The following is a 15,369-nucleotide window of genomic DNA, read 5'->3' on the forward strand; positions in this document are numbered from 1 at the left end:
TGGCTTTCTGGGCTGCCAGCACGCATTGCCGGCTCACGTTGAGCTTCTCATCCGTCAACACCCCCAAGTCCTTCTCAGGGCTGCTCTCAATCCCTTCATCCCCCATGCTCTATTTGTGTTTGGAATTGCCCCGTCTGTGCGTGGGGTTGCCGCCCCCCCCATCCCGCCCCGAACGCTTCGCCTCCTGCCCCGGCCCCTCGCGCTTGCCGTACGGGAGGCGACTGACCAATCAGGGCGCGCCGCCGGGGGGCGCGGGTAGCCATGGCGACGCCATGGCGCTGGGGCTCCGCTGCCACGGCGCTGCTCCTGGCGATGGCGGCGTTGCCGCCCGCCCGCGGCTTCTCCCTCCCGCTGCAGCGACCCGCCGACTGTGGCGCCGCCCGCTACTTCGACATCTCCCGCCTGGCCTGCGGGCCCTGCGGAGCCCACCAGCGACAGAGCGCCGGCGGTGAGCGACCCGGCCCTGCCGGGCGGGGGGAGGCTGGACGGCCCGGGCCCCGGGGCCGTGGGGGGCCGGCGAAGCTCGGGCTCAGGTGTCAGCTCCGCGCCGAGATCCGCCCTCCAGCAGCGGGAGGTGCAAAATCTGAGCTCAGGTTTTGGCGGTAAAAGATCTGGCCTCAGGGGCAAGTCTGAAAAGGCACCGAAACGGGCCGGGATCCTGTAAAGACACGAGTGGCCACAGCACAACTTTGGTACCTGCATCTGAGAGGCATCCCAGAGAAACGTCTGCAGACCTTTTTTTTTTTGTAGTCTTTCTTTCCTGAGGCATTTGTATGGTTATAGGTGTTCACGCCGTCATCAGTAAAATTCCATAGGGCCCTGAATTTATGCTCTCGAACACTTCCATAACTTGAAACTCCTTGTCAAAACCTGAATGTCTGAGATGTTAAGTATCTGAGAACTTCGGACTGCGCTTATACTAATCCAAGTCCCATGTGGGAATCTAGAGCACACACAAGACACCTTGACAGTAGTAAATGAAAAATACAGACGATAGTTGACTTTCTTTAGGAGATAAGATGGTATGATAGTGTCTATCTTTTATAAATACACAGCCCAAAAGAAGTGGGAGTTCGCTACAAGAAACAAATTCGAGACTAAGACCCAACAGCATCTCTCTTCAGAACTGGGACCTCAGTCAGATGCAGTGATCTGGATGGCTGTGTTCACAACTGCTGCGTAAAAGCTGGTCACTTCTTCCACCGCCAACACAATATCTTAAAAGAATAAACCTATAGTTTGCTTGCAGAAAAAATGCACTGTAATAGATTTCAGACTCCCTGATAATGTCAGTGTCTAGAGCCATAACTCCCTTTTAGGCTTGAATCTTCCTCTAACTGAAGGGCTTCAAAGAGAGAGAAATTCCAGGGGGAGGTCAGGGATTTAACTTTTTCCGCAGCATCTGACTGGAGCAGTGTAGGTAGCTGCCATTCAGTCTGCTCTTTGTGTCTTGTCTGAATTCCACTTGGGATTGCATAAGTCTGCCCATGCACACCGTGGTTAGCTGCTCAGCGTGGATTCTGCTGAGCAGAATTTAGGTACCATCAGAAAAATTTAGGTACCATCACAGTGAATGTCACACCTCGAGTCTCTTTGTTGGTCTAATCCTATTGGGCTTTTTCTTCTATGTAGTTAATGAATGGTTGATCATTTGGACCAATGTTGTTTCTGTAAAACTGGCATCGTGAGGATGTACTTTAAGGTTATAAAACTTTTCACAGAATTTTACATGGATTTTACATGGCACAGTTGAATAAGCTTAAATAATAATAAATACAGTTTATTAGTGTATAGAATCAATTTTGGTTTGTGGTATGTGTGTAAAAATGCGGAGAGGGGTCCATGATAGTGAGACTGAAAAAGTTTCAGAAAAAAAAGTTGTTGAGCACTAGCAGCCGTGCACTATGATGTGCCATAAAAATAGTGTTTACTTTAATTTCATACTAGATGTTAAGTATGTTTTGTTATTCCCTGAAAACCATTCAATGTAAAGCTTCACCCCCGTGCACAATTTTAAAAGCTTTGAGTTTAAAATAGCTTTGCAAACAACAGTTATATTTTGAAAAACCTTTACATATAAATGTTTTGATTTTAGGACTGACTTCCTATTCAAAGGATGAAAACTGTATACAAACGTATAATGCTGGTGTTGTAGAGAGTGATAAGACAGGGATAGGAGTGTCTTTACAAATAGAGGAGACAGCTGAAACTGCAGAATTTAGATAACTGAAAAACCGCAAAAGTTGAACTTTTCACCTTTTGAGTTTAGTACGGATGCTTGATAAGCTTATGAATATTAACCTCTCTGCCTCTGGGCGGCATAAAGGTAGAGTTAATGATACATGCGATGTATGATATGTACGATGTGAGGGAGGGGTACATGTTAGAGGAAAATATGTAATAGGCGGACCAGGGAGTCTGTACCTTCCAAGTACCTCAGTCAATGGGGAAAGGAAGAGGGTTGTATGAGGCCCGGGAGTTAGGATAAAAGGAGGCTGTGTCCTCCAGCAATTTTGAGAGACCCCACAGGGGTATGCCCCAGCGGACTCGCCCTTTATTTGAATAAAGTCAACTATTTCCGGGACTCCTCTGTCTCTTTTGTGAACACCGACCTCCGGCAACGAGATTTTCCGCACAAGAGGATGGGCTAAGAATAGCACTGTGGCAAGATTTAGAGGGAGAGATTACATCTGTTATTAAACCAATTGATACAGTTTGGTTTAAAAAAACCCACAAAACCAAGCGTGAGGTTCCAGTTCTGCCCTGGTATAACAGTCAGCCTTCATCCTCTAAACATATATATATATATGTATAACATCTAAAACATCACTCTACAAACTGTAAAGTGAACATTTTTTAAAAAGCAAGGTGGTCTTCGTGCACATCTCACTCAGATGTTTTATTTGTCTATCTAGTAATCTATATTGATCTCTTGAGAAGAACAGCAGTTGTTCTTAGTGTTCTCTGGAAAAAAAAAGTGAGTTTTACATAGATTAAAAGTGTATTTGTTTTTTTTTCAGGTAGCTCATGTGTATGTCAGCCAGGGTACAGGATGGTTTCTAGTAATGGCGGTTCCTCTGTTATTTGTGAAAAATGCCCAGAAAATATGGTTAGTATTGAACTTTTCATACTTTGCCATAGTAATAATGCTTTTTTAATTTTAAATTTCCTCCTGACTGCTAGTTATTTTTTGTTAATTTAAAATTGTCTTGCATAATAATCTTTGCTTGGGAATTTTTAGGACTGTGCTTATAGGTAGTAATTTTTTTCTCTTTAGAAGTATATATTACTATTATTTTGCAGGCATTTTTTCATTGTAAATTTGACCCCACAGACAAAGAAAGAGTATTTTAAATGTTTAATTTCCTTCCACTGCTTTTCTTTTCTACTTCATGTTATGTTATCCTTGCCCGGAGAACACTGTTTTATAGAATGCCAAAGATGCTTTTCAGCCCATAGGTACCTTATTTGATTATTTATATAAATCCTATTATTGTAATATTTAGGCTGTATCTTCGTAGTCCCTGATACTTTATCTTTTTACTTCAAAATGAGCTGTTGTTATTATGTTACTTTAATTACATATAACTTTGTAGTGTGGTCAGTTCTTTCTACCTGCCTTGACAAATTAAGCTATAATTTTGGGTCATATTCACAGCATAGAGCCAAAGGCACCAGGCTTAACCAGCTTTTTACCACTATAGTAAATAGAGAAGTAATTTTTCTCCAGCAAATCCAAGTTTTCAGGGTGAAAGCCTTCCTGAATACTTCTTTCTCTCCATTAACTGTAGAACTGTCAAGAGACCAGATAGTTGTGTAAGTTACGTGTTTAATGACTAACGGGTAATGTAGTAATTTTCCTTCTCTTTCCATCTTCATGCTACGTTAGACAAAGACATTGACAAATATCCATTGGTGTTTTGATCATTCTGCTGTTTCTTTCTCTCTCCTGTAATGGTGGCATTTGTCTTTGATCCTATGGCAAGGCTTATCTAGTGGAGAAGGGAATAACATCGGTATCACCTAAGGATGAGCAGTTACCTTCATTTTCCTCATTGGTTTTAATCTGTAGCGCAGCTACTTCATAATATAAAATAAGTGTGGATGTGAACTGTTTGAGTACATGCAAAATTCCCTGCAGTTATATAAGCTGCTTCACTTAAAACGCCTCCATTTCCATTACTTCTGTATATTTATATGCAAATATATCTATTTATGCATTGTTATGTGTATTAATTTTTTTTTTCCCCAGTGTAGAACCTCTATATCTTTTTTTTAAACCTTCCACTATTATCAACTCTTATCTTCACTAAAGTGTGTTAGCTAATCGGTTCAGGAAAACTTAAGAACAATTTTTTTAGTCTATGTCTGCATAGGAATTACTTTTTTCAGATATTTAGCCTTTTTTTTATTTTCAATACTTCATGAATGTTATCGATGTTGTTGTATCTGAACACATTTTCTAGTAAATAACGTCTGGATCTGGCATTCTTTACAGATATTTGGTGATGTCTATGTTTTTGCAAATTATATAGTTTTACATTCTATTTTAGAGTGGTGTTACTGAAGATGGGTGGAATTGCATTACTTGCCCTAAAGGCCTAAATTCAGAAGGAAAATGTAAATGCCTCCATAATGAAATATTAGGTAAGGAATATATGCAAGTTATGAGATATTAGTCCTTATTTTAGAGTTATTTGAGTTTATTAAGACATGCTCGTCTGTTCAATAAGAAAGGAAAATTAACATATGTTTATGTATCTAATGTAAAAATTCACATTCCTCTTGACCTTAAACCTCATTCCTGAAAGACAGCAGATAAATCTGTACTGTTGTTCATTGCAATAAAATCTATTATGCAAACATTCAAAAAATGAATGCTGGTGTGTCACTTCCTTTAAGCTGGTTGACACTGGGTGGAGGAATTAAAATTTGGATAAAAACTAGGTCAATATAGACTAAGAAAAAACAGTAAAATGTTTTGAAGGATATAATGCACAGGTACACCACAGTATGGGAATTATACATATATGAGTAGGTGGAACAGAATAGCCTGAGCAAGCCAAGCAAACTACTATGTGTTAGTATCAGTAGATTTCGTTCCTCCCTGAGACACATTCCTGTATTTGTGATTCCCTGCGTCGTCCTTCCCTATATCTGTGCCTCTTACTTGATGCTCTCTAGTAGTTGCAGGTTAACTTCAGTAGACACAGAAAATTAATTTTAATATTAACTTTAGTGTCTGTGTTAACTATATTTTTGCTTATCTTGCATAGTAATAAACTAAGAGCAAAGTATAATTTTCATTAAGGCTGTAAAACAAAAAAGCTCTTGGGAGCTCTAGTTTTCATTATTTTCAAAGACATAGGATGGAAAAGACTTTTCGTGTGCCTGTAATTCTTTGAATAAGTATTACTCATGTCCACTTTGGTTACATATCTAACAGACTCGACTGGAGAATCACTGTTTTCCAGATCATTAATTTAAAAGGAATCTGTAAAAGAGTAAACACCAAATCAGCTCCCTTAAACTTTATGAGTGTTACAAAATACATTTTGAGCATTTATGGTAAAATATTGAGAGCAAAGCTGATTTTGTAATTTAAAATGCAGAAAGAACATTAGTATTGTAGTTATTTTGATCTTCTTTGTATTCCTTTTTTTTTTGTTTTTTTTTTACAGTTAGACTTGAAATTTCTTGCCAAACGATTTAATTGTTGAAGGATGTGGGTTTGGAACTCTGAATTTGTGGCATTTACATTAATCATTCCAAATTAAAATTAAAAATGTTTTTTTCCAGTAATTTGCAAACTTGGTATTTTGAGTTTTAGGTTTGCAGTGAAGCTTTAGTTTGAAATTTGGTTCACAATAGGTAACAAAGGAACAGCAAGACTGGATGTGAAATATTGCATTTCTCATTAAAACTAGAGTGCATGTGCATAGCTATAAACAATTCACATATACATATATCTATGTGCATTTATAGTGGGTGTTATTTGCAAGCTGTGCTCTTGATTACTTTTTTTTTTAAATAAAATCTTTGCACTTATGTTAGATCTGCATAGACACTTTATTTTTTCACACTTTTCTTAACCTGTGTGACATACTGTGCATCATGCCATTTTATCACAGTTGCTTTGCTTTTTTACTTAGTGGAAAGAAGTATCGAGGGCATTTTGCTTAACGAAGCATTATGCATACATTGTAATGGAAGTGAGCAATCGTTCTCTGCTTCAGACTCGGCAGGAAATAGGTGAGTGTTCTTCGCCTTTTGTGATGATAAATTTGAACGGGTCCTGTTCTCTTTAAATGGAATAGTCTCAGAGGAGCAGTCTGTGTCTTTGGGATGACACTTTTAAAAGCAGTGAATTGGAAATCCTCAACCCTATATCAAACTCAATATGTTTTGTGTTCATTGAAGTCCTTCTATGACCATTGGTTTGTTTGTTTTCCTTCAATGTGACTAAAAAGTGGGCAGAAAGAGAATTCTTATTTTGATAATTGACTACTTAATTTCTTATCTACTTCACTGACAATAGAAACAAATCAGTAATGTCTTTTGGATTTTAGTGCAAACTAGTGAAGATGCTAACAGTGTTATCAGAATTACTATGTAACCAGTTTTCAGTAAGTACTAAATCTCATACTTAACTACAGTTAAAGGGCGTTGTTCATGTTTGTGATCCATAGGTGTGTAAGATGTGAGCAAACATTCATCAATGCAAGCAAGTCTTGTGACTGCAGCAGCCCAAACATTTTAGTAAGTAGAAGAATGCTTATTGTACTGAAGCTCAGAAAAAGAAAAGTTATGTTGACAAATATATAAATTTCCATTTTGTTTATTTCTTATTTCAGACTGGGGGATTGTGTTTCAGTGCTAGTGACAATTTACCACCAAAGGGAGTTGCAACTGTTCGTTTTGGACAGCTGGTAAGTGTGTTCACTCTAAAACATTTTCAGGCTATCTCATTATTTACTTTCAGTAAGTCTTTTAAATTCCATTCCAAAAAAAACAAAGGTGGCGGTTTGTTGTTTGGTCACGGTGATTGCAAAGTAATTTGCATCAAGATAGAGTGTAGACATGTAGACCAGGCAAGCATTGTTCTAATGGAATATGTTTAAGAAAATTCATGCCCTTTTGGAAACTGAAAAAGGGAAGTAATTTACATTAATTTAGTATCAAAACAAGTAGTATGTAGTCTCCTGTATTAGTTGTATGTATTTAAAACACACACTCACGTCACAAAAACGCATTGAAGGGTTCATGAGTGCCTCTGGCCTTTTTAAATTTCTTTTTCTTTTTACTATGTAAAATTGGTATTCATATAAAATATTTCAAAGAAGATATAAAGACTGAAAGAGCATTTTTAGTTGCCAGGAAGTTAGAGCTGATAGAAGAAAATGGACACCTATATAATTTGAGACAGTGAATAAAACTGTTGAACTCCTTGAATTGGGAAATGATTTAAAATATGTTCAAATGTTTAGCTAATGAACTTGTATTAGTTGTGAAATCTGTTTGAAGTTAGGACCATTTTCAATGTAGCTCTGAATTCAGGAAATGCTATGTGACCAATAAATGTAGTTTGTTCTGAAATTAATTGAAGTTAAAGGCTACTGCTTGAAAGAAAGCAAAAAAGAGTCTTCAGTTTTCCTGACAACAAATATCAGTCTTGCTTTCTGTAAATGCACTCTTCTAAATAATATTTTATCGAAACCATGGCTTTTCAGGTGCTTACAGTATGTATGAAAGCTACGTTTAGTTCGAACATGAGTAGTTATAAAAAGCAAGTTGTGAAATAATTAATATGGCAAGTTTGGCCCTGAGTTAAATTTACTACCTGGTCAACACCTTACTCTTGAAATCATTGATGCTTCCCTTGTGCAGTGAAGGAAACTCCTTTGTCACAGAATCCATATTCAAAAGTTAATATTTCTGCTCTTGCTCTACATATTTTGTCTAATTTAGCAAAGTGAAACAAATTATTGCATTATGGTTGTGTTTTGAACTGAGCTGGTTTGATTTAGACATTTACAAAGGACAGAAAGCTCTTAGAAAAAAATAAGCATCTACTAGGTGACATAGATTTCCAGACTGTTACGTTATGGACAAATTGTTCTGAACAAAGACAGTGAAGTAGTTCCTTATTTACAGGGTCTAACACTGACATCGGCATGGTTTCTGAAAAACCTGCAATCTTCAGCCTCTGCCTGTTGGGTGAGTTTCATTAATGTTTGCAGTTTGCTTTTTTATGTAGAAGCGATACTCTGTATAAAAGCATGGCACTTTAGTTTTTGGAAGTTAGCTTGCTTATTTTTAAAGAATCTTATTTTGAGATGGCAGTAGATAAGAAAGAAATATATATACAGAATGTTTAGAAAAGGTCACCTTTGTGGCTGCTCCCATCGCTGCCTCATACACACAGCTCTGAGATGTAATCTCCGACTTTCCCCATTCTTTTTTACAAACTGAGATTATCCTTGTCACTTACTGAAGTTTATCCTGTTTGTCCATGTCAGCCTGCTCAGCTCTTCAGAGGTGCTGCCTGACTGTAATGTCCAACTGCTGATCTGACCCACACAAAGGCAATGGGAGTCGGCAAGTTAATACTAATGCAGTGGTCACTGCACAGATGCCAGCCATCGCGTCTACCTATCACGTGGCAGTGGTTTGTTTACCAAAATTGAGCAATGGTATAAATACAACATAGTTTAGGAACAGCAGAAAATAAAAAGTACTAAACCTGAAAATATTTACGATACGTGCAACTGTAGTTGTCAGTCTTACGTCTTTGATGGAGTCATCTTTGTCATATAGCCTAAGTGGTGTTAAACATTTTGATTCTTACTTCGTTTTCTAAATGCAGATTTTGACATTTCTGTCACATCATACTATCTAGCTGATGCAGCTAAAATAAACTGAAAAAGTGAGAGCATTAATTTCTTGCAGCCATCTGCAGACCTATAAAAATACAGAACCTGAATAGCTGGAAGAAAATATTAGGTGTTGTCAAAACTAAATTACTTTCAAGTAAAAATGAGGGTTTAGGAGTGGCTTATTAAAGATAACATTTAGTTTTATGACTGCCTCACCAAAAGGAGGGGTAAATAAATACTTTTCTGTGTTCTTGTTTTTCTCCACTGCAGTTTTACTCCAATCTAACAGCATGCCAAGCTCTTGGAAATATGTGTGTAATGAATATGAACTCATTGAGTTCTTCAAGTACTGATGCCTGTGGTTTATTTCAGTATATTTATGTCAACACAGCAAGGCTAGGCATTGTTCATTCAATAGCCTACTGGTAAGTTGCCTTTTCCATAACTTCGGTCTTTAATAGTGTTTTATGGAAATTATTATTCTGAATGTTCTTTGATGCAAAACATTATGCTTCTTTAGAGAAAACATTGTAATTGTTTTCAGGAGACATAATCTTCCATGGCTCTATTATGGTGATCAACCAGGATTAGCATCCCAAGTGCTTGAGGCAAATCATTTCCCTACGGTCTTCAGTTTTAAAGGAACAGATAAGGTAGGTGTTGGGTAGTAGACATGGGGAAACAGACATTTGGAAGAGGACATAGTCACATAAAGAGGTTTAGATTCATTGCAGATGTGGCTCCACTAAAGATAATTTTTAGACAATTAGTGTAACAAAATTCAGTGTGAGATCTTATGGAAGAGGAAGGTGATATTTATGTAAAAAGTCTCTAGGTAAGATGATTTTGCTGACTTACACTCACTTGCTCACAAATTTATTGTGCTTACGGTCTCATACCCACATTCTCATAAGGCCAAGATATGCTTGCCTGAGTGGTCTGACCAGGATCAATTGTGTGTGACACAAGGAACAAGAGATGCCAGCTATTAAGTTCTCATTATGTCCCCAAGGTTCTTCTGGATTGGCAGCGATGAACTAGTACTCAGACAAATCTTTTATACCCCTTAGGAGTTAATAGTTGTTTTGGCATTGTCCTTTGCTTCAGAGTCTTGTTTCTTTCAGTCTCCATAAATCTGGAGCAGAGTATTTTTCCCTTGTTTGAAATATATACATCCTTTTCAGTTTTCCTGGTGAGCTAATTGGAAAAAGAGGGGTATATGTGATGTACAGTAACTTTGCTGCTATTCTCCTGGTGCCAAGGTACATGATCTTTTGCTGACAAGTTGTCTGTGCCATGGTTTTATCAGAACCCACTTCTCAGCTTTATTGCTGGGAACAGCGTTCTTTATTATTGCTATGCGGTGTTTAACCCTTTCCTTCTGTTGCTTCTGGTGCTTACAAACACATTTCTATCCATACTTCATATATTCTAACCTTAATATCTGTTATAAATCTCTACAAGTTGAATTGTATCAGCAATGGATTCAGTCTGTTACTCCAACCTTTTCCTGTTCTTGTAGTGAATTAGGAAAAAAAAAGAGGTGAGGCAAAACAGTCATTTCAATGTTAACAAAGACAGGTATCCATCCCTGGGAGGGATGGACTGCTTAAGTAGCTTGTTAACTGCCACAGTTCTAAGAAAGAATCAAACGTTAAATCAAACAATAAAGCGTTTTATTTTACAGATTCATTGTAAAATTACAGTAACTGGAATAGTTTATGCAGGTTAAGCTAATCACAGAAAATAAGTAGTGCTAGTGGTAACCTGTTTGTAGGTTCTACTGCCAATTTTATCTTCCATTTTCTTATTGACTCAGAAATAGGTTTTTTTCAGCCATATTCTAAATGGTCGTGTTTAAATTAAACAATGTTGCAATGCAGCTTCTTTTTTAACAACTAAAATACTCATTACTCTTCCTAACACTGAAGGTCCTGGAAGCCCTCAAAATCCCAGCCTGGTATACAGTAGAAATCTGCATAGATTTCTGATTAATTTAGGGCATGTCTACCTGTATAGAAGTCCCTTTGGAACTTTTTCCATGTCACCAATGAAGCTGTAGAACTGTAAAACATGGTTTTTTTTTTAAAAAAAAGTAAACTACCAAACCCAAGATTAAAAACATAAAGTCAAAGGGAAGAAATGAAGCGTCATGCTGAAAGTTTTAGGGAAGCATCAAAAAAGGAGACAGCAGTCTCTAAAGTGTGTATGTCCACTTTATGGCAGTTTCATTGTTTCTTTATCTTTTTTCGTCATCAGGATGTAAAGCTGCAATTTATTGCAGCCTCATTTGATGCAGCAGGAAACTTTCTTAAGTGGCAAAATTTGGAAGGAGGCATCTTACAGGTATTTTTGATTTTAATTATCTTTTGTTGATACCATAACATTCTGATTGCCTTTAGCCACATGAAGACAAAACCCAAGAGTTTGGTTACTACAGTAGTGAGTTCATAAGATAACCATTGAGCTAGATTAGAGAAAATAGCCCTTGATTCTTGCTCATGATGATCTCTACAAAATCAAAAGTATAAATTCAGCAACATTGCCCTCATCCATTGGACCAATATAAATTTGGAATATTGGAAAGCACTAGTCATTTAGAACCAACTGTCTTTTTCTTCCATTCAGCATACAGTTACCCATGTATGTAATTTATTATTAGCCCTCTTTTTCCTGGCGAGAAAAGTATATTCTTTTAGCTCTCAGTCCACATAAGTTTTGTAGAAAATTATAGGAGTATATCCCTATTGGATGTTGTCACCCGTTTTCACAAATTATGGAGAAGCCAAGCAAATCAGTGATTATTTCACTATCAAGAGAGGTAGGAAAACTGATCTACCACCCCATTTTCTTTCAGTCCTCTTGGGATTTTTTGTTTGTTTATTTCTTTTGGTTTTAATATAAAATAAACACTTTGACCAGTATCTGCCTGGCTTTTTCATAACAGAAAGTTATAAAAACTTGCTGGGAGACTTTACATAGAATTGGGGAACACTGACTAGAGGATTTACAATATCCTTGGACACTTTACCCTCATATTTCAATGTCACACACACATTCTGCTTCAGCAGTACCTTGCTGTATTGGGTACGAAAAACACAAGGAAGAAGCAAGTGGAAAGTGCAATAGTAATTAGCCCAACACTTAGCAGAAATTGGCAGCTGTGAAACATGTTGCAGAGTAGAACTTGTTTAGCAGTCCAGTGGTGATGTAGGCACTCTCAGCAATTCCTAGGCAGGCAACAATAGGAACACTGGCAAGAACAATTGAGAATTGTCTGTCCCCTTTTCTAAGCTCTTCATGTCACTCTTAGGTCACATAAAATGCTCCAGTATCTACAGAAGAGCAACTGACATTCAGGATTTAGACAGTGACTGCAATTTCTTTTGTTGTTGTCTCAGGATGAACTGTCTTTCATCTGCCTCTCAAATTTTAAGGAAAACTGGTATCTGAGAAAACAGGTTACTAAGCCAATTAATGTGCACAGAAAATGAGATATTCTGACACAGGTTTATTGGGACACATTAATTTCCTAAATGCAGAGCTTTTAGTAGTAGCTTTTAAAAAATCAATGGGAAAGGAATAGCTTTTCCATTCAAAGCCTCTTTTAATGTAGTAGATTGTGATGATTAGACATCGCAGCGCTAAAGCAACAGCAGTGCATAATTTTAGCAATTACCAGAATTTCAGTTGCACACCAATTCTCTATGTAAATTTCTACTTGATTTTCATTTCAGGAAAAATGGCTGTGCCCTCCATTGCTAAGTGTCACGCTCGCTTAATTTGAATTTTGCCCATTTTTCTGGGTTCTGCTTAGAACTACTTGTTCTTTGCAGAAAATGTAGAAGTTACACTGAAAAAGGAAAAAAAAATCTGTTATTTGCCATGATAACTTCGATCCTCTGAGAATGCTAGCTTAAGAGAAGAGGGGCAAGGTGAATGTGGAGTTCTTTTTTTAGGGCGTTCTTGAGTTTAGCAGAAGCCACTAGTAAAGCTTGAGGTACCACAGTGCCTTGAACATTCAGTCCCCAGAAAGATTATTATTGCCTGGTTGGATGCCACTGTCTGCAGATTTCAACTTCAGTGATGGAACCGAAAAGTACTATGCCAGTATAAATAAGCTAAAATAGCATTTTAAAACCACCAATATTAGTACAATAAATAATTGTGTTTACTCTTCAAAATCAAGTCCTCTCTTCTTAGAAAATAGAACAAAATATCTTTTGTGAGAACTGTGAATACATAAACTGCTTGGAGTGCCTGTGAATATTTCATGTGAGAAAATGATACCTTTGAATTAACCTAATTATAATTATGTTTTGTTCAGCTTTGTCCTGATACCCAAACTAAATTGAATGCAGCTTATACATTTGGAACCACTTACCAACAAAGTGTAAGTAAGAGATAAAACGCTATTCTGAATTTTTAATTAAGTTGCTTTATCATCAGTAATTCAGTGCGTACTGAAAGACCTCTGGAGTTTAGCCATAAGCTGCAACATGGACTTCTTTCTTGTGAAACTGCTACTTATTTTGATGTCTTTACGACTGAGTGAAATAAATGTATTTTTTAAAAAATATGTGACTATACATCACAAAACTTGTTTACTACATAGGATAATCAAAATAAATTGAACTGGCATTTGTATTAGTGAGGCTGCTGACTTATCAGTGGAAGAACACAGTGCCTGAATTCTGACAGCCATATATTTTGCATTGTAACTTCCAATCTCATTGTAACCTCATCAGGTTTCCTATGGAAAGAAGGCATATGCAATCATGCCATGCCTGTAGGTTGTCCCCATTAACTCTTCGATGTATTCCCTGATTTCAGTGAATTCAGTAATGACACTGAATGCAAGTTTTAATTGAACAGATAACAGAGGAAAGAGATCCTTTAGCTGTCTTAACTATGAAAACTGTTGGAGTTTTCACACCTTACTAAACCAGTAAAGGGAGAGGGGATAGAGCACTTGATCTTCTGTATACTTCAATGCTAAATTCAGTCAGCCACAGACACAGTTCTGCCAGCAATAAAGCTTCAGTAATTTTTATCATTTAAGTGTTAAATGGGGAGGTGGAGGTCTCTTTGGTGGGGGGGTAGAGAAATAACATCTTTATTTTTGTAAGACTCCATATGTGCGCAGCATCTAATACCCGTATATCCGTTAATATCATTTATTAACTCATCGACTTTCAAAACCATTCCCCACATTATGTGTTGAAGTGTAAAAATATATAAACTCTGGCTGCTATTTGGGTGGTGTGAAAGTCTTTTACTGTAATAGCTGTCAAAGCTTTAGTCCTTGAAAACTAAACTGTTTACCAAATAATTTTGACAAATCTTTGTTAAATATTTTTACTTCTCCATATCGTTTAATGTTGTTTAATCCATATTTCAGTAGAATGGGAACTTATTTTCTATTTAGGATCATTAAAGTGGTTGGGTATGGTTATTCTTTTTTTTGGTACTTTTAAAAATCTTATGTATCACTATATCTTATTTGTATGTAGAACCTGTTGTTAAGTATTAACAACAGTTAATATTACTGGGCTTAAATAGAAGCACCAATAAATACTAACTTACTAAGTATTTCTTAGTGTAATTATTTTCATGGATTGTTTGCATCACTTTCTTTTTTCCCCACCATGTTTCATATAACATGGTGGACATGTTGTATGAGTATTTAAAGACTGCATGGTTGTTCACATATGCAAAAAACTACCTACTTTCACATTTAATTTCTTCACTCAATCACAGGCAGAGACCTCTGGAGGTCACCTAGTCCAATCCCCTGCTCAAGCAGGGCCACCTAGAGCAGGTCGCCCAGGTCCGTGTCCAGACAGCTTTTGAGTATCTCCGAGGAGCAAGACTCCAAAACTTCCCTGGACAACCTGTGCCAGTGCTCGGTCACCCTCACAGTGAAGAAGTATTTCCTGATGCTCAGAGGGAACCTCCCATTTCAGTTTGTGCCTGTTGCTTCTGGTCCTATCACTGGGCACCGCTGAAAAGAGCTGGGCTCTGTCTTGTACACCCTCCCTTCAGATATTTGTATACATTGATAAGATCCCCCCTGAGCCTTCTCATCTCCAGGCAAAACAGTCCCAGCTCGCTCAGCCTTTCCTCATAGGAGAGATGCTCCAATCCCTTCATCATCTTAGTGCCCTGCATTAGACTATCTCAAGTAGCTCCATTTCTTTCTTGTCCTGGTGGTCCTAGAACCAGACACAGTACTCCGTGACTTTAGCCTTTATGTTTCTGGACTTTAGTGTTTATGATGTCTTAAATTATATGTCTGTGAAATTTGCTGGGATATTTTTTCCCAATCTGTTGAAAAATGTTAGCAGAGCTTCATTCTCCACACCAGTCATTCTAGTCAATTGCAATCATTTCCAAGAGGTTTGTATAAAATCATTAGTACTTTGTAATTGCTTGCAAATACCTGGAATGTCTTGTCTTGTAAGTGGGACAGATTCCACAATAATTTTGAAGG

At 37.4% G+C, this 15,369-nt stretch overlaps 1 protein-coding gene across 1 annotated transcript in view; it reads left to right on the plus strand.

Annotated features, from left to right (window-relative positions):
- Positions 1-258: 258 nt before the first annotated feature.
- TMEM67 (transmembrane protein 67) overlaps positions 259-15,369 on the plus strand; it is a 29,531-nt gene continuing 14,420 nt past the window's right edge. The window contains exons 1-11 of the mRNA XM_074145223.1: positions 259-448; positions 3,021-3,109; positions 4,554-4,647; positions 6,153-6,252; positions 6,690-6,759; positions 6,855-6,929; positions 8,155-8,217; positions 9,147-9,301; positions 9,421-9,529; positions 11,136-11,222; positions 13,204-13,269. Of these exons, the coding sequence (XP_074001324.1) occupies positions 262-448; positions 3,021-3,109; positions 4,554-4,647; positions 6,153-6,252; positions 6,690-6,759; positions 6,855-6,929; positions 8,155-8,217; positions 9,147-9,301; positions 9,421-9,529; positions 11,136-11,222; positions 13,204-13,269 (1,095 nt within the window). The 5' untranslated portion in view covers positions 259-261. The remainder of the gene's footprint in view (positions 449-3,020; positions 3,110-4,553; positions 4,648-6,152; positions 6,253-6,689; positions 6,760-6,854; positions 6,930-8,154; positions 8,218-9,146; positions 9,302-9,420; positions 9,530-11,135; positions 11,223-13,203; positions 13,270-15,369) is intronic.

This window comes from Numenius arquata, chromosome 3, assembly GCF_964106895.1.
Source record: "Numenius arquata chromosome 3, bNumArq3.hap1.1, whole genome shotgun sequence".
Taxonomy (NCBI): domain Eukaryota; kingdom Metazoa; phylum Chordata; class Aves; order Charadriiformes; family Scolopacidae; genus Numenius; species Numenius arquata.